Source organism: Myxocyprinus asiaticus, chromosome 6 (assembly GCF_019703515.2).
Source record: "Myxocyprinus asiaticus isolate MX2 ecotype Aquarium Trade chromosome 6, UBuf_Myxa_2, whole genome shotgun sequence".
Classification (NCBI taxonomy): domain Eukaryota; kingdom Metazoa; phylum Chordata; class Actinopteri; order Cypriniformes; family Catostomidae; genus Myxocyprinus; species Myxocyprinus asiaticus.
In genome coordinates this window covers 34987991-35008594 of record NC_059349.1, presented here as the reverse complement: position 1 = coordinate 35008594, position 20604 = coordinate 34987991, and the positions used below count along the sequence as shown (strand labels likewise).

Sequence of the window (20604 nt, the reverse complement as noted above, 5' to 3'; positions counted from 1 at the left end):
CCTCTGGCTTGAAATAGAATGTTGAGGAGAGAGATTGCAGGACTAAGGATAAATTATTTCATATTCCTCCTAAACTATCCAAACATGGACCAAAGTGTTACCAAAGCCTTATAAGGTGATACCTTGCAGATCTTTTCCATTTCTAGACATTACTGTAAAAGGGATTGCAGCATTGAGAGATGTTTCAAATGCAGCAAGAAGAAACAGCAACATTTCACAGCATTTTGCCTCTGGCCTGAAATAGAAAGTATAGGAGAGCGATTGCAGGACTAAGGATAAATTGTTTTAATATTCATATTCCTGTTTTGCATTACCAAACCCCTATATGGTGATAGCTTGCAGATATTTTCCATATCTATACATTACATTACTTCTCTGAAAGCGGAGTTATTTTCAGCTTTGCTATGGATAGGTCTAGTTTCATGTGACCCTTAGCAGGGCTTGGCAGATGTTTATGTGCGCAGCTCGAGGGTGCTGCTTCCGGCTCCTGTTCATTACCTATGGAGGTAGTGGTGTGAGATTGCCTTCTCCTCTGGTTGGCCCAGCTTCTGTGGTTTCACATGAAAGGCTGGGTTTGACTGTGGGTGATGGCAGCTGGGAGCCCCAAACAAAAGGATCCTTTCTTTCTTCACTCTGTGTCGCTCTCAGCTGGCCCTTTTATTGCCAGGGCTCTCGCCTGTTTGGAACTCAAATCTGTCACAGGGTACTGAAGAAGGTGGAATACGGTTGCCTGGGTTTAGCAGGGCAGAAATGTGAAAACTCCATCATCACATGGCCGGAGGGGTATACTGAATGGAGACCATTTCCAGAGCTCTCTAGAATGCACCTGACATCCATCAATGTCCCGCCTTTTGTTTGTAGATACTTAATCCTTCTTTACATTTCTGTACACCAGTGGACCCTTCAATTGATGAACCGTCTAGTTTCTTTGTTTTTCGTTAAACAGATTCGTATTCAGTTCACTGTTAACACATTCTCACAGTGTTTATGACTTTATGAAATACTATCCCTCCTAAATATTAGGTTAGATCCCTGCTGAAAAGACTTAGACCAGCATGAATTTCCTTGCTTGTTTAGGGTGATAGTCCAGAAATGAGTCCACATGAACAAAAATGGCAGCATGAAAAAACATTTTCTTCTGGGGGCTTCTGGGAACACTAACAGATAGGTATTATGTACCTCCGTGGTCTACTCTATCACTATAGTCGAGGCTGATAAAATATTTTATTTGCAATTTTTTTATTTTAATCTGTTATACAGATCTTTTATGAGTTATGGGCCACCATTGACAGAAATTGCTTTTCATAATTTGTACAGTTTGTACTGCATATCTATTAGCTGGGTTCTCTGGGGTCTTGGTGTTGAGATTGGATTCGTCCGTCTGTGGTCACTGAGTGGAGGGCTCCTACTACAAGAACCTCTCATCCTTTAATTATGATTACAGGAAAATGCTTTTCTCTCTCTCTCTCTCTCTCTCTCTCCATGATCATTAGCCAGACCAACAGGAAATGGGAATGAGGCATTATTTATGGCCTTCACTATCTTTCCATTACTTCAGATGCCAGCGCACACGACCAGTTGGTACATAAAACGTGACAAGGGCAAAAGTTAAGTAAAGGAACAAACAAATCCTGACATCACAACACACAAGTTACTAAACATGATAGCAAAATCAACAACAATGAAACTTGCAAAAAGTGAAACAGTGCAAACATATTAATTATTCATGAGGACAGGCCTATTTTTATTAAAAAACAAAAAAACATTAATCTAATTTACCTTCTATGTTATTCGGTTCGACTTAAAAACAATCTGGGTGTGTCGTCATTGAAAAGCTGCATTGGAATGCGTTCCTGAAAATTGTTATAACTAAGTAATAGCAAGTAAAAAAAAACACACAAAAAAACAAAGCCACAGTCTAATGGCAGATTAATATTGTTGAGGATGAGAGTTTATGAGATGTAATGCCCATTGCAATGAATATGCAACCTATATATGGACTAGTTCTTTAAATTTGTCAAACTTCCACTTAGACTTTGGGAAACGGAAATTGTTACTTGAATTGGTGCTATTTTAGTGCATTTTTATGTTTATATTGTGGAACGCTTTGTTTAGAAAATGTTAATAAAGCATTATATAGCTACATATTGTTTTGTTTTCTTTCCTAAGATGGTAATAAATACATTTTGAAAACAAAATAAGTATATATAATGTCAAATTTCAGCACTTTTAAAATCTGTGATTAATTGCAATTAACTACAAAAAAAAAAAAAAATATGTGATTAATCGTGATTAAATAAAATTATAGACTGACAGCACTAATATAGAGTATATATATAATAATCAAGTTAATCACTGGTTATTTTTTCAACATGTTTTTCTTGATCTAAGAATACTATTTTACAGCATGAAATTTGGCTGAGAGACCTACAAAAGTGTAAGACGATGCTTGGCAGGGCTTGAAAAGGATGTTTTTTGTGTCCATTTGACAAAAGATGTGAAGAGATTCTTACATTCACTTAGTGAATACTGGGTATATAGCACCATTTCATTACAGAAATAGCACTGTAAGTGAGATGTGCTCTGATGGTTGACAGCAAAAGACTGAAGCTTTAAGGCTGTTTCTGTGAGAGATGTGTGCACTGCTTTGAATAGGTAATGGCTATATTAAAGACAGCTTTGAAAAACACCTGTTCTTGAGTGAGTGATCAAGTACAAGACAGGAAGACAAACTACACTCTCCTTGAAACTTTGCACAAGCAGGTGAATACAGCACCATTTTTTTAGATGTGATAATAAGCTCTGTTCCAAATCCTAGTGAACAGTCTACATAGGCAGTTGCCTTCTTCTTCCATCATTTACTAACCCTCATGTTGTTCTAAACCCAAACCCATTTTTTGGGACTGACAGCCTTTGTCTCCTGAAGCTAACATTCTGTCTAACATTTACTTTTTGTGTTCCATGAAAGAAAGAAAGTCATAAACCCTGTTTCCACCTAGTATTATGGTGTCTCGGGTGATCCGATCACATGTGATCAGGTGAGACACATTGCTGTTTACATTTGGTGGCTTAAATGCGTCTCCTGTGACCACTTGGATTTGAGGGGGGGGGGGGGGTCTCTGTTTCATGATGACATATATCAATCACTATGTCAGTGTGTTACTGCATGATAAGCGCAGCAAAGTCAGAAAATACAAAGAAAGGGCATAGAGGACGGATTAGCGTTTACACCTCAAATGTAATGTGGTCACATGCATTTTTGACCACATTTGTATGTGTTTTTTGTGATCTGACCACAAAACATTTTAGACCCCATTTAGACCTGTATTTAGAGCTGACCACATGTGATCGGAATCACCAGAAACGCATCTTATACCAGGTGGAAATGAAGTCATACAGGTTTGGAACAACATATTGGAGAGTAAATGAGGGACAGACTTTATATTTTGGGGTGAACTATCCCTTTAAGTTGCCTACCTTTTGGAACAGCCTACACATCAAAAATGCGCCTATGATGACTTTAAAGGTTTTAGAAAAAAGCAATAGCATCCAATGTGATATTCTTGTGATTCCAAAGTGTCAAATGTCCCAGAATGCGGTTTGCTTCAATAAGGAAGAGTCTTATCAACATTACCTGCTCTCTCAGGGGTAATCTCACTGTTTTCAGCAGGCCTATTTGCCTCTAACTGGTCATTCAGCACACCGATTAGCACAGCAATATCTGAATTCTATCCTTTATAAACTCCTGCTTTGACTTGAGGCTACGTCCCTGTCTCTGCAATGGATGCGAACATTCATCACCTCAATGTTCCCCAGTGTCTGCTTTACTTATGGGTGGCTGACACCAGCACTGATGGGGCTGCTCCATCAAAGGCCTTTAGTGTCTGTCAGTGAGTCTCCAAAGCTTCTCTGTGAAATGCCAATCGAGTAGCGCAGAGCGTCCATTAGGTTGGCCCATGCCAGTGGTGTAAACGTACCCTTCAATAAAAAGCCACTGCCTCACCTCTGTCCTCACCTTTGAAGTCGTGCAGCGCCAGACAATGTGTTATTCAGCAGGATGTAACATTAACCCACCATGGACTGCGTTGATCTGCCGCTGAAAGGAGAGGCTATGAATTATTGAGCCCCAGGGCGATAGATGCATTTGGATACCCTATTATATCAGTCCGTGTGAAATTTAAATTGTGATGGTCAGATAAAGGAGAGCAGAGTTCAAATGGGCAGTAATTGAATCTTGAGATCCCAGCTGGCTTCCTATCTTAAATCTTAAATGAAAATCTGTCCAGTTCAAATTAAGATTCTAAAATCTCCATGGTTATTAAACGGAAAAGCTAGAGTTTGGATGTTTCTGTAATACAGCCTCTGGTTTCCAGCAAGGGATGTTGGTTTTGTTGGTGTCCCCACCAGGCTTCTTAGCTAACTTCACCAGCCACAAGTTTTTCTTGTGGTCATGACCCCAAGGTTGAGAACCTATGATATACAAATATGAAATCAGAAGGGCACAAAATAACATTTTTGGCATTGACTGTTAATTACCACCTGCTCAGGTTTCATTAAACATTTGACAGTGGTGCTCAAATGTATGATATTTGCTTCGAGCACCACTGTGTCCAATGGCAGTTGGTTTTTTGCATGGTTGAGGTGTGTTGGTGCAGCTGGTGTGTTACAGGTCTCTACTCTATAGAGGCTGAAGTGCACATGCAGAGCTCAAATTTTGGAGCCAGCATTCAAACCCAGCAAAGGTATTCATTACACCTCTCTCCCTTTCGAAGTCATGCTCAATATCTTTCTCTCCTTTTTTGTCTCTCTCTGACAATTCGCCTCCAGTTCTGTCCTCCCACTCTCTCTGTCTTTCCTAGCCACCTTCATTCCCTGCTTTACTTCTATGGCTCTCAGCGTGCAGTGTGTTATGTTCAGTGACTCGTCCATCTGTTCAACCCTTCCTCTTCCTCTGTCTCTTCTGCTTCACTGGTCACTTACAGCCACGTGGCTCTGCTGTGTAGTTCACCAGGCGGCCAGCACTCCATCACCACGGCAAGAGACACGGCAATAGAACATGGAATGACCCAGGGTGACTTAAAAAAAAAACATGCACTGGGACTAATCACACTTTTCACCCTCTCTTGAGTAAATGGTCTTTAAAAAAGTACTGTGGTGGCATCATGGTTCATCGATGATGCAGACATACTTTATATAGATATGAACACAGATGGACATACCATGGTTCTTTGATGTATGCTATTTTGTAGTTTGAATGACTACAGTATTTATATACCATGATATTTGCATGTCACACCAAGTTAGAGATGTGCAAAACTCAAGGGAGTATCATGATTAGAGTTGGGAGTGTTACTTTTAGCACTTCAGCATTGGCAGATTTTTTCACTTGTTTTTGATAATAAACAATTGAATAATGTGCAAAAAATCTGCCATCACAGTGAGACAAAATGTACTTATATTAAAAATACATTCTCTGAAAAACCCTAAATATCTTATGCAGTGTAGCTTCGCAAGTACATTTATTTTAAGGATTTATTAGATATTTTACAGAAAAAAATAAATAAATACAAAAATGTATATAGAGTAAGATTCTATCAAAGGTCTTACTAGGGGAAGAAAAAAATCTAGATGTGGATCTAACATGGGTTTTCTTAATAGAATTCATTATAAAATATAATCACGCTGCTCCAAACTTACTACCAAACCCCTCAGAATGTACACATCGACACCTTTTATTGATTGGATGTGGATTCTCTCTGCTAAGCTCCCATGGGAAAGTTCTCTAATGGTGTCAGATCCATCTTTTAACTCAAAACAGTGTGAAAACGCCCTCTGTGTTCACATATGAATGTAACAAATCATAAAGTGTTTCACCTTTGTTCAAATGCTTCTCAGATCGCATTATTTATATGGATAAATGTTTTCCAACTGAATAGAATAAATATGAAATGAAACAAATGCAAAGTAATCTTTTCAATAATACAAATACTTTTTGAAAGTAACTGTATTCTGATTACCAACTATTTAAATTGTAACTGTAGTGGAATACAGTTACTAATATTTTGGATTTTAAATACGTAACTGCATACATGTTTTCCGTTACTCCCCAACCCTGCTCATGACCAAGACGTCACCGCAGCGACTTTTTGCCTGCATTATCAAAACGTCAGTGTCAAGCCATTCTCACCTCAGTTCGGACGATTCTGTCACAGGCTCGACAATCTGCTATATGTTTATATGTTTAGTTACATAATACTATCATATTGATATTTAAGATCCCCTAACCCAACCCCATTCCTAAACATAACCACTTATAAACAAAATAAAACAGGCAAGTAAATGTACATTACACTATAATATAGATATTTTTGAACACCTAACCCTACCCCTAAGCCTAAACCTGAACAATAATATAACAACAATATAACCAACAAATTATATAAAAAACATAACAGATACAAGTACAGTCACAATAATTTGTATAACAAAATGATAAAAAAGCACCATAAAGTATTCCAAACAACTCATGTTGCATTTGAAGTCTTCAGTAACCATATGATAGCTCCGTGTGAGGAACAGAGTGAAACTGAAGGTTTTAATTGCTGAAAATGAAGGCAGCCGCATCTCATTCAAAAAAATATATCCAAACATTTAATTGTCGCAGTCAGTCACATGACATGCGAGAGCCAATGGCATTTGACATCACTGACATCACAGCTGTCATAACCGGTTGCAACGCTTGTTGAGGTTGAGCCACGACGTCAATTTGTAGGCAAACCCGGAAGTCTAATTCTCCATGGGTTCCCTCAGGATTTTCTATGAGTTCTTATAATAGGGTTTTTGAACTAAAATAAGGTCTTTGGTAAACATTACTTGACGATACTTGGACGTTTTGTTCTACAACATAAATTACACACAGTCATACCTCCAACGTGAATAAAAACAATAAAAAAAAATTAATGCAATTCAAAACGGCTTCAAAATTCATGTTCAGAATCAGAATCAGCTTTATTGCCAGGTATGCTTACACATACAAGGAATTTGTCTTGGTGACAGGAGCTTCCAGTATACAACAATACAATACAGCAACAAATTCACGTTTGAGGTATGACTGTGTTTAAACCCCATTATAAAAAACACATAGGAAAATCCCAAGGGAACCCATTGCGATTCTCTTCCGGGTTTGTGGACTACAACCTGAACAGCTCTGTTTTGAATGTTTAAATGAGTCGTGGATCGGATCTGAGAGCGCTGATTGTTGCTAAAACACTTTAATCTGTTTCTCACACAAAGCGATCAAACGTCATCGGAAGATTCAGAATACAGCACACAAATAGCATAGATTATTTTTATGATCATTTTAATGGTGCTTTACTCATTTCTTGAGCTGTAACTCAGACATTGTGATAATCTCTTTGTGTCTTACAGCAAACAAAACAAAAAGCATATAAGCAGTAAATAAAGCAATGATCAGGCTGATCAGGCATGTTTCTTAGGGGCTGTTAACACTGAACATTTTTGCATCCGTCAGTGCTGTTTCTGAGTTGTTTTTCTATGTAAACATGCACGTCTTTGACCATTGCACCATTTCTTGCTGTTTTTTTTTTGTTGTTTTTTTTAAACGAATCTCAAGACACCTGTGTTCTGTTCTATTCGTTGAGCTGTGTCTTGCTATTTTTAGCACAAGAACGTGTTTACAATGTGCATTTTTGTGTTCAAAAACAGCTGGACAGAGCGCAATGGGGAGCAAAACACAGGGGTCTTGAGGCGCATTTTTAAATGTTGGTACCAAATGATGGTATTAGGATGGTACAAAAAAAAAAAAAAAAAAAAAATACAAAATAATTAGCAGTATCAATACATTTGATTTTCCTCCTTGTGAAGGGTCATTACAAGAATGTTATGATGTTATGGCAAATAAATAAGTAATACCATAATGAGACATGTAACAGTGTGTAAAACAAAGGTGACACTTGCTGCAGAACACAGCCCTCCTCTTCGATCAGAGCTGAGCATCTGGCTGAAAGCCCTGTGCTAAAGGTTATGGCCGGGTGGAGTTCTTTTCAATGTTTGGATTTAAGCATCATGGCAGGTGTCAAAGTAAAGAGAAATAATTGGATTGAGCTTGTGCGCCAGTATAAGTTAAGTAGATTTACAGATAATCTTCCTGAACAAGACAAGGCTATCCTTCTCTCTAATTACGACCCAATGCAGCGCTCAACAATAAGGATTTTTTTCTGCCGACCCAATTGGGCTAGCTATTCAGATTTGTACTTGTCCTGCCAATATTTTCACTTGCCCCACAAGATATTTATTTTAAAATATTTTTAAAGATTTTATTTTTAAACAATGTATTTTTGTTAGGGCTGTCTATCAAATTAATTACATGACTTTCAGGATCCTGTCACCTTTGTCAGTCTGGTTTATTGTGGTGACAGGATCCTGACAAGTATGTTCTATATCTCTGTGTGAGTGCACGGCTTTGGTTGTTTTGCTGGCCGTGTGCTCTTCTGTCTAGTCTGTGTCTCATGTTCAGAGCATGGTGTCTGGATGCTGACTCTTCGGTCTGGTTCGGTCTTGTTTCTGAGTCAGGATCCGGACACTCATGCTCCATGTCTTGTCTATTTGTTTGAGCACATGGATAATGATGGCTTCATTGCCATGTGCTCTATTGTCTTGTCTGTGTTTGTTTGAGTACATGGCCAATGAAGGCTTCATTGCCATGTGCTCTTTCTCTCTGGTCTGTTGTGTTTGTTGTGAGCACATGGTTCTTGTTAAGTTGTTTGCCATGTGCTCTCCTGTCTCTCGTCCTGACCCCACCCCGTTGTTACCTCATTATTAGTTCATTTGCTTCACCTGCTTTCCTGATTTCCCTCCTCGTTTTCTGTCCTATTTAACCCCATTGGTTTTTTGTCTTGGGCCAGTTTACTGTGGTTTATCACCCTGTTAGGTTCTCCTGTGTCGGTCCCAGCCCTGCCCTGTGTGTCGGTCCCAGCCCTGCCCTGTGTGTCGGTTCCACCCCAGAGCATCGAACCCAGTCTGTCCTGTAGTGTTCTGCCATGGACTTTGGAGTTTTCCCCTACAGGGTTGTTTCTGTTTTTTGTTTATTTTCCTCACCCTCTCTTCAACCAAACCTTGACACATGACATGACAGTTAATTAATCGAATTAATCGCAATTAATCGCACGCAATCATTATTTGCTGAGAAAGGCCTCCAAATAAAGATAATTCATATAGATAATGCATAATAATTCAAATACTTATAAATATAATATCTATAATAAATATATAACAGGCTACAGATTGAACTTCAGTTTGAAATTAATTGCATTATTGTGGCAGATGAATAAAGCATTGAATACACAATTCAAAAAGTGGCTTAAGAACTCAATATATCGTTTGTTTTATTCTCATATCATTGCATTGAGTTAGTTAATGTGTCCAGTTCTCACAGTACGCATTCTTGCGTTCCATCTGCGCTATTTTTAATTGTCGCTTTATTTACATGTGCATGCCTCAGACGGATGTGTTTGGAGCATCTCACTAGTATTCAGCGTCATAAATGCTGCATTTTTAGGACGCTCTGTCAAGTTAAAAGTAGTGGAAACTTTTAAAATCACTTCTTAAGATTCCTGTATTCTGTTGCGTTTTGCCCACCTGTTGTGCTTCCTCAGTAAGCGGTTCTCATTCTGTGGCTGTGCTGCTTGTAAGGTTTGTTGAGGCACGCTGCCACCTATTCACGCGGCTTGTAAAAACAGATGTACTTCAATATTGAAAAAGTCAGTGATTTTGCTTGCTGACATCGCCTCTACAACTGCTTAACATATGTAATGAACATTGGAAGATCTCTCTGCCCACTTGCAGCTCGTATGGTAGGAAAATCCGTACTTTTATTACAGAATTTACGAACAGGTCAGGGGGCATGATTTTAACACGTTATTTTTTATATAATTAATTGCACTAAATGAACGCGTTAATTCTACAAACCTCATTTGTATATGTGCCAGGAAAAATATTTATATTTTCACTGAAAGTTACGTTTTCTCTACCAAAAAAACAAAAAACATACTTACTGTACTTTAAGTTTTTTATCATGCACAATGTAACCTCATGGTTTTAAATTCATAAACACACCTTTGCAGATGTAACAATTATGGAAAGGAGGAAGCTGGGGCCGGCTTGACAAAACACGTAGACATTTATTGTTGCACTTTTCAGTTGCATACAATAAGGCCACTTTTCAGCAGTACACAAAAGGTTTGCTTTTCAGCAACACCACACTGACACACAGATACACACAGACAGCTTCATGCATCTCCCTCTCTCTCATCTGCCACTGTCTCCTCTCCTCAAATACTCCCGCCACCCCTCACTGGAATGCAAGACCGGTGTGGCACACAGGTGGAGCTCATTCACCACTTATCTTCCCAGCCTAGCTCTGCCCAGATGCCACTCGGCCCCGCCCTGCTCGCCACAGCAGAAAAATGATGGCATTTAATGGAAAATATTACTGATTTACAAAATTCAACTCATTCTAACTGATGTTTCATAAGCCATTCTCAAGGCATAAAAATTTATGTTTCTCTTTCTCTGTTTTTCTTTCTCTAACTCTCTCCTGTTCTCCAGCTGCCTGCATTATTATTTGCTGTGATATTGCATAACTTTGTTGGCTGTTGGCCTGAGAGACGATGCTAGCACTCCTCAGGGGTCAGAAGAAAGCTGGGGGGAGAGAGGGACAGAGAGAGAAAGAGAGAGAGAGAGAGAATTAGAGTGAGAAAGCCAATAATGGAGTGTGTGGCCAAGAGAATCAGTTAATAAACTCTTTGTGCTTTAAGTGACGGCACCTACAGTACAGTACTGCATATTACTGTAAGGGACTCGACATGGAGGCGAAGGTAGAATTCATATACAGGAAGTTTATTATAATCAGCAAACAAATCCAAGACAAAAGACAGAGATGTAATTGTTGAAGCAGGCAATATTGTTGTTACACAGGTAATCAGTCCAACCAGGCAAACAGAGCAAAACAGTAATCCAATATCGGTAAATCCATAAAGCAGGAACAATGGTCATAACAGGTAGGCAATAAACAGGCCATGAGAATAACGGTTGGTAAGGCAGTGGCAATACTTCACAAAGTCACAATGGAGAAGCATGGCTATTTATATAGTACAAACAGGAAGTCACCATAGAAGAAAGGTATAGTGTCAGTATTCGGGAGAGGGCTCCCTCTGGTGGTCGGCTGAAGGGATACCAGCCTCATTCGTTACAATTACACCTTCACTGGGCTTATCCCCCATGGTGGCTTGGCTAATATTACATGTTGGCTGCACTTAGTCTCATGAAGCAAGACTTTTGGCTATTGACATGAAGCCTGATCTACATAGCAGCACTCTGGCTAAGAACTGCCCACTTACAGGAATAGATTTATGGACAACCGATATACATTATCTTGTGAGTCTTAAAGGGATAGTTACCCCAAAAATTAAAGTTCTGTCATAATTTGCTCAACCTGACGCTAAAGCTATTAAGATTTTTTACTGCAATGCAAAAAAAAAAAAAAAAAAAGGTCATTATGATTTTCTCATTAGCACAATGTGGATTGTTTTTTATTACTATTTAATCTATGAAGTATTTACACATCTGTAATGGGGTAAGGGATGGGCAAGGAGGAGGTGGGAACCAGCAGAACAGTCAGTGTAAACTTTAATGACAGAAATTAACTTAAAACAACATAACACATAGATGTGCGCACACACACACAGTGGCCGTGTCTCTCTCTCTCTCTCTCTCTCTCTAACTGGCTTCTCCGGCTCCCCTTTATCTCTCTCTCCCGCTGATTAGTTGACTCAGCGCCGGCCATGCACGCTCATGGCCCAGCCATGCCCTCCTCCTCGTCACACTCCTCCCCCACCCGATTCAGGCCTGGGCGCCATCCGCACACCTCTGGAGGGGAGACGCTGCCCTTACGTTCGTTCCGCCAGCCGATGTTCCACCCCGCCTCCTGGGAACCTGGGGAGAGATGAGGGGAGGGTGAGGGTAGAGGGAAAGGGCAAGAGGTAGAGACACAGAGAGAGAGAAGAGAGAGAGAAAAACTTGCTTGCCAGTCCCCAGATACACTGTCATCTGGTCCTCAGTCACTCCTCCGCTCTCTGGCGGACAACAGCTGCTCCTCTCCGGGCGGATGACAGCGAGTCCTCCGACCCCTGGTGGACAGAACAGCTCCTCCCCTGGCGGACAGCAGTGAGTCCTCCAACCCTTGGCAGATGGAACTGCTCCTCGCATTCCTGGCAGATGGCAGCGGTTCCTCCGACTCCCGGTGGACAGCAGCGACTCCTCCGTCCCCCGGCGGACCGCAGCGGCGAGGACTCCATGACAGCTCATCCCTCCTACATCCCAGATTTCGGCACCAGTGTAACAGGGTAAAGGTGGGCAAGGAGGTGGTGGGAACCGGTAGAACAGTCAACGTAAATTTTAATGACAGAAATTTAAACAGAAAAACTTAAAACAACATAAAATTCATAGACGCACACACACACACACACACACACACACACACACACACAGCAGCCGTGTGTGTGTCTCTCTCTCTCTCTAACTGGCATCTCCGGCTCCCCTTTATATCTCTCTCTCCCACTGATTAGTTGACTCAGGGCCAGCCGTGCACCCTCACCGCCCAGCCACGCCCTCCTCCTTGTCACAACATCATAGCAGTACTTCCTTGGTACTGCCTTTCTTTTTTGTTGATAGTTTACCCAATAAAAGAACATTTTGTCATATAACTTGGCAGTGTTCCAAACCTGTATGGCTTTCTGTCCTCCATGGAACAAAAAGGGAGATGTTAGGCAGAATGACAGCCTCAGTTACCATGCACTTCCATTGTAGGGAAAAGAGATGCAATGAAAGTGAATGCTGACTGAGACAAACACAACATTTGCAACTACAACATTTCCATTAGTGTTTTGGAGAAAAAAGGAGGTCATACAGGTTTGCATTAACATGAGTATATAATGACAGAATTTTAATTTTTGGCTAACCCTTTAAATTATTACATTTGGTTGCCCCAATTCTGAATATAGGGTTAAATTATTGCGTCGAAGCAAGTCAATCAGAGTGATACTGCCGATTTTAGCCAACTTTTGCCTTTTCTGTTTGCAATATGCATCAGAAGGTCCATGAACTGTCTGTGGGCATGTTGTCTGAGGTTGACACTAAGCTTCAACATCAATCCTTCTTCAGTAAAGCTGTATCTGCATCAGCGGTATTATGACTAGGCATCGGTGGGACCGGAGGCAATTGTTTACCTCTTCCTCACTTATCAATGGCCTCAGTCATTTGAGATCTGAGTGGAGAGAACTGTGTACAGGAGCCACTGTGTTAGGTGTTCAGAGCGCAACCCAGAGAAAGGTATTCATCATTAAGCAACGCTTTCACACTGCTTCCTTCCATGCAGCAACTTGACTGCTTTCCTTACTCATATACCGACGCTAATTTGAAGTAGCTGGATCCAATGAGCCTTTGTAGAGATCACTTCAAAGGGACCTTTGGAGAGATAGGCGGGACGGCACGCAGAGAAGCCACACACTGGATTTTTTTAAAGTAGGAGGAAAGTGCTTGTAATTAGGTTGGTGGCTGAACACAACAACACTTTTTTTTTCTCCTGTTATATGTCTTTGTATCCGTGAGGACCAGCCAGTTACAGCTTATTAATTGAAACTATTAGAGTGAGCACAGCATGGGATATTTGCAAACATACAGAAGGGAATGTCATTATAAACATCTGACTGTGAAATTGTCATGGTCAGGAAATCTGATCGAATGAGTGAGAGAGAAAGAAATACTGGTCTTGCTTTTGGGTGATTCTCACGAAACCTCTCAAGAAAATGTCTTGGTCCTATTTTTTCTTATAAACAAATAAGAAATGTATTATCATTTTTAAAATCATTTATCAAAATAATTTTTAGGGCCATTAACAATTTTTTTACAGTGTGACATTATTTTCATTATAGTGCAATATATATATATATATATATATATATATATATATATATATATATATATATATATATATATATATATATATAGTTTATTACACATTTTACTCTTCAATTCTGATTACCGCAATGCAAAAAAAGATGGTCATTATGATATTCTCGTTACCACAATGTGATAAAAATGATACATTTCTTTAAATTGTAATGTATTTATACATCATAGTAGTATTCCCTTTGATAATGCCTTTCATTTTTGCTGATTTTAATTCTTAAATCGGTAACACTTTACGATAAGTTTCCATTCGTTAACATTAGTTAATGCATTAGGTATCATGACAGTTGTGGCGGGGTGAGCAAGGGACAGACACGGTGGGTCTGGCGTCAAGCCTCGGAAATAATAATAAACATAAAATGTCCAAAAAGGGAAATAAAGTGCCCATGAGGAAGAAGTGTCCAAAATAAAGGGGAATCTGGTGTCCTCGCAGTGAAAGAGGGGGCATTGTGTAGGATGGGGAGTGTCCACAGGATGATCCAGGTGTGAGGGGCGTCGGCTCCTTTGGCCTCTCTTCTTCCCTGGGCCCACAGAGGAATGGTACTTCCTCAGCCAGGCCCTACAATCGAAGTGGACATATAGAGGATACTTCTCTGTTCCAGCTCACCCCCTCGCTCGCACCTGGGCAGAGACAGAGAAAACACGGTTTAAACATGACAGCCTCAACCAACTTCAGGGTAAATGCTTCTTAAGTGCCACTTACCATTTTTGCGGTTGGGAGGCCGTCCCCATGGATTCTCCGCTCCAGGCTTTCCTTCTAACTGACAAACGAGGGCAAGTGACGTCACTCTTGGTGCCCAACTGCAACGTCCCTGCTCATGGAAGTGCCCGCATTCTCCACCACTGTGGCAGGGTGAGCAAGAGATTGACACAGTGGGACTGGCATCAAGCCTTGGAGAGACACGTTTTATTGAAAATAATAATTAACATAAAATGCCCAAAAAGGGAAATAAAGTGTCCTTGGGGAAATAGTGTCCAAAAAAAGGGGAATCTGGCATCCTCGCGGTGAAAGGGAGGCATCGTGTAGGATGGAGAGTGTCCATAGGAAGATCCAGGATGCGTGCGGGGTCCAGTGGCCGCACACACTCCCCCCCGTGGTCTGTTGCGTGAGGAGCGGCGGATCCTTTGGCCTCTCAACTTCCCTGGGCCACAGGGAGTGTGAGGGGAAGGCGACCCATCATCCATGCCTGTCGGCCACGACACATGCTCCAATCCCCCTGCGACGCATCTAATTCAGCCGGTACCCTCCCCACTCTGCTCCTGAATCTGCAAGGACGCCTGTGTGTGCACACAAGAAGATAGAAGCCGGCCTTCCAAGGAGAGGCATGCTCTGTGTTTTTATGGCAGCATCGATAATGTTCAACTCTCATTAGGTGTGCCTCGTCATCCGCTGCCCAAACGAGGCTCATAAAGTTGTGCCTCTCCTCGTCTATAGCCCACTCCCGTTGTGGGCCTGGGTGAAGGACTAAGAGGTGTCGTGACGATGACAAGGGGGAGGGGTGAGTTGTTGCGCCACACAATGAACAAAATATTTTTTACAGCATTTATTAATCTTTGTTAATGCAAGTTAATAAAAATACAATTGTTCATTGTTAGTTCATGTTAGTTCATAGTGCATCAACTAATGTTAACATATACAACTTTTGATTTTAAAAATTTATGTTGAAATTAACATTTACCAAGATTAATAAATGCTGTAAAATTATTGTTTATTGTTAGTTCATGTTAACTAATGTTGTTAACTCATGTTAACAAATGGAACCTTATTGTAAAGTGTTACCAAAAAAAACAACAAAAAAACAAAAAACAAAAAAATCATTGTAGAACAACATCTAAAAAATAATTGTTAAGTTAATGAGAATTATCATTGAAATTATTATTATTATTATTATTATTTTTTTTGGCATGTTTCGTGATAATCACCCTTTTAGAAGGTCCTCTTAGGAGAAGTACCTTTATCTCAGGACTGAAGAATGTCTGTTACATCCACTGACAGCCTTCTGCGTCCTTACACTGCTGACCTGCTACTGCTTATTTGAATGATGTAGAAGATGGGAAAACAAGAGCAGGTGCTGCAATTGGCCTTGCATCCAATCAACTACAAATTTATTTTTAACCAGACCTGTCCCCTGCCTCCCGAAATGGAGTGTGCCAAGCTGTTGTTCAGAATTTAAGTGATGTGTTAGTAGCTAAGATGTTGTGGCTGCCAGGGTCAGGCTTTCAATAAGCTCGATATCTATAAGCTCTCTAAGTGTTAAAGGGTCAGATTACACAGAGGTCCTTGATGTTTTCTAACAGATGTCTATAGCCCCATTTCCACCATCGGGCTGAATGGTTCTTGTTGCAAAACTGTGCCGTTCAGTGCTGATCTGGGCCATTTAGCATGGTTATGATTTCTTTTTCCACTGTGGTGCTGCAAAATCAGGATCAGAATGTATACATAACAAATATTTCAGTTGGCGATGGTGTGAGAGGTTAACATTGGAGCAAGTGTGCTATGGAGGATAATCGCATATTCTAGTTTTTAGGACTGCTTTTTCCCCCTGCTTTTTCCTCTGCTAAAGCACAGACAAGACATGTCACATGTCGCAAATGCAAAGAGAAAAAGGCGAGAGGTTTACCATAATATGCTGAAGGACACAAACACACACAGAGGTAAAAGTGCCCAGGCTAGCTTAAAAGGACATTTATAAAAAATATTATATGAGTAATATATTATATATTCTATAAGTTTTAATGAGATAGCTGGCGTAATCTACATCTAAGATGCTAAAGGTGAAAATAATGTACTATACTATTTAAACTGTCATCATAAAATAATGAAGATGCACTAAACACACATATTTTTATTAACTTTTATTACCTTGCGTAGGCAAATTGACAATCGTTAGGCACCACGCACTAAAGCCATTCCACCAGCACGGTTGCACATGGTTAGCTAACTGTGCCAAGTAATCCGGGATGATAACGGTTTGTAATTTTTCTGTGCCGAACCATGCTCAAGTCTGGGCCTGGATGAAGGAACATTACCTTCAGCTCAACCTGGCCTAGACAGAAGTCCTTGTGATCCCAGCCAACACGTCTGTTGACCACAAACGTCATGGTTACTTGTGTAACCTCCGTTCCCTGATGGAGGGAACGAGATGTTGTGTTCGATGTAGTGACACTAGGGTTCACTCTTGGGAGCCCGAGACACCTCTGGTCTTTGATAAAAGGCCAATGAAAATTGGCGAGTGGTATTTGCATGCCACTCCCCTGGACATACGGGTATAAAAGGAGCTGGTATGCAACCACTCATTCAGGTTTTATGCTGAGGAGCCGATATAAGGTCCGGCCATTTCAGCGGGTAGTTCAGCATTGTGGCAGGAGGGACACAATGTCTTGTTTCCTCCATCAGGGAACGGAGGTTACACCAGTAACCATGACGTTCCCTATCTGTCACTCACTCTGACACTAGGGGAAATATATATATACGAAACGCCACAATTGGCTGAACTGTGTTATGTGAACTGGCGGTGTGTGGTGGGCAGACTACTGTGTGCCTTATAGCCAGCACACCAGGTCGACATGTAACCTCCCCCAACATAGTTATGTGTGTCGAATGGCCCTTTGGGGACAAGTCGACTACCCAAATGATAGAGACAGGCTAACCCAGTCGTGGCCTCTTTTCCCCTTCTTTTTTTCGACTCCCTAAAAAAGAAGGGGGATTATCCGACTGGGCCGCCAGGTCTAGTCGGGGGGTGTCCCTCCCAAGGGGATGACACCGCGGAGATCACACCTCGCCCAAAGAGAGGGGGGGATATTTAAGTGGAAAAATACATCACATGGTCTTTCCAACCATGTGGAGAGTCTTCAAGGTAGATCCTACCCAATGGGGGAGGAGTTACTACAAACATGGAGACTGGGGCAGAGGGGCTCTGCCCAAGGAAGACGCAGTTTGCCAACAGGGAAACAAATTAGCAGAAGATATATATCGCATGGGGTTAGCCTTACAGGGAACCGCCACATGCGGAGCACCTACCCCATAACAGGACTCTTAGCACGTGTACTGGGCCGGCAGAGAGTCTCTCCGAAAACTCGACTGCCACAGGGCTCGGAGGAGGTCAACCAGGGAACAAAGTTTGTGAACACTACTGGGAATTAATGGTGCACGTCTTCAGCTCAAAAGGAGGTGGAAGGCGCTATGTGCAAGCGATACACCCGGCCGGCTATCCCAGGCTTATCCACTTGTATTGTGTGCCACTACCTGGGACGAAACCGGTTCCACATGGAGGTTGTAGAACCTTGCAAAGGTGTTGGATGTTGCCCAGCCTGCTGCTCTGCAAATGTCTGTTAGAGAGGCACCCCTGGCCAGGGCCCAGGAGGCCGCTACACCCCTGGTATAATGGGCTCGTAGCCCTACCGGGGGCGGCATGTCCTGGGCGTGATATGCCATAGTTATGGCATCAATGAGCCAGTGGGTGATCCTCTGCTTGGAGACAGCGCTTCCTTTCCGCTGTGCACCAAAGCAGACAAAGAGCTGCTCAGAGATCCTAAAGCTCTGCGTTTGATTCAAATAGATGCGTAAAGCGCGCACTGGACACAGCAACGACAGGGCTGGGTCTGCCTCCTCCTGGGGCAGTGCTTGCAGGTTCAACACCTGGTCCCTAAAAGGGGTCGTGGGAACCTTGGGCACATAGCCCGGTCGGGGTCTCAGAATCACGTGAGAGTAGCCCGGACCAAACTCCAGACATGTTTCACTGACAGAGAGCGCTTGCAGGTCTCCTACCCTCTTGATGGAAGTGAGCGCAGTCAGGAGGGCAGTCTTCAAGGAGAGTGCCTTAAGCTCCGCTGACTGCAAAGGCTCAAAAGGGGCTCTCTGTAGACCCTGAAGAACTACAGAGAGGTCCGATGAGGGAATGAGGCACGGTCTGTGGGGATTCAGCCTCCTGGTGCCTCTTAGGAACCTGATGATCAGGTCATGCTTCCCTAAGGACTTACCGTCAACTGCGTCATGGTGTGCTGCTATGGCAGCAATGTACACCTTCAAGGTGGAAGGGGACAGGCTCCCTTCCAACCTCTCCTGCAGGAAGGAAAGTACTGATCTGACTGCACATCTCTGGGGGTCTTCCCGTCGGGAAGAACACCACTTAGTGAACAGACGCCACTTAAAGGCATACAGGCGCCTCGTAGAGGGGGCCCTAGCCTGAGTGATCGTGTCTACCACCGCAGGTGGTAGGGGAATTCGCCTGTCGCGAGGAGCATGAGGTCCGAGAACCATGTCTGGGTGGGCCAGTAGGGTGCTACCAGGACGACCTGCTCCTCGTCCTCCCTGACCTTGCACAGGGTCTGTGCAAGTAGGCTCACTGGGGGAAATGCATATTTGCGTATGCCAGGGGGCCAGCTGTGTGCCAGCGCGTTTATGCCGAGGGGGGCCTCGGTCACACATTAGGCATATGCCAACATGGACAGCTTGTATGGCATGCTCTCATCCTTGAAAACCATGAGCAAATTAAAAGAAAATATGATCAAAACTACATTAAATAAGGGTAATTTTGCAGGATGAACACAAAAACTTGTTTATTCCTTAAAAACTTTTGCTTGGTAAACTAAACACAATTCATGAAAGATTGCACAGGCAAAGAAGCAAAAACTTTACACTTTTTATTTCATATGTGTCTAATCTAGACATGTTTATCTAATATTTTCCTTCATTACCGTACAGTATTTTAACAAATTTGATTACCTTAACTGCTTTTAGATGTGTTCGATTTTGTTTAAGACAGAATGCTATCTCTATGATCAGATGAGAAAACAACATTCTGTTACCTAAAAATCGTACTCCGTACATATTTAGTATTAACATAGACCTTACTAATGAGTGTTGTAGAGGTCCCTGAGACCCAGACTATGTCATCTCACTGGCAAATTGGGGTTAGATTGTGGCTATGTGTAGCTTTTAAGTCAGTTAGTGTGCAAAGTCTGTGTGTGAATGTAATCAAGCCTTACCCTTTTTTTATTGATTGGTTGTCTCAACTTAAGATCTGTGGATCAATGATAAGGAAGAGAGACTCCAAGAAATGTTGTAGCACTCCCTCTGCTGGCCAAAAAACTAGTGATGATTATATTGTTTGTACATGTATTGCACAAACTTTTATGAATGTAAAAATACTCTGTGTTTCATAAAGCATTCATTATGGGAAAATAAATAGGAAAATCGGCTTATGGATTGGAAAGGTACAGTTCAAAGTAGCTTCCCAAATACTGTGCAGTTGAAATATTCTCATATGGTCTCACTGATCCTCTCTTTCTGCTCTGCAGTGGGGCGTCTACTCATCGAATTCAGCTCCCAGATAACCCTGGAGCGGGTGCAGAGAGAGAACCCTAACGTGACAGAGGGGGGCAAATACATGCCACCGGACTGCTGGCCTAAGCAGAAAGTGGCTATCATCATTCCATTCAGGCACAGAGACAACCACCTGAAATACTGGCTACACTACCTGCACCCAGTCCTGCGCAGACAGAAGATCGACTATGGCATCTATATCATCAATCAGGTTAGTGTGTGTACGTGTGCTT

At 41.8% G+C, this 20604-nt stretch overlaps 1 protein-coding gene across 3 annotated transcripts in view; it reads left to right on the top strand.

Moving 5' to 3' along the window:
* The window catches only part of LOC127442145 (beta-1,4-galactosyltransferase 2-like), a 230419-nt gene that overhangs the window by 58001 nt on the left and 151814 nt on the right, over positions 1-20604 (top strand). For all 3 annotated transcript variants that reach the window (XM_051699990.1, XM_051699988.1, XM_051699989.1), the window contains one exon: positions 20347-20582. In XM_051699990.1, coding sequence (XP_051555950.1) covers positions 20347-20582 — 236 coding nt within the window. The remainder of the gene's footprint in view (positions 1-20346; positions 20583-20604) is intronic.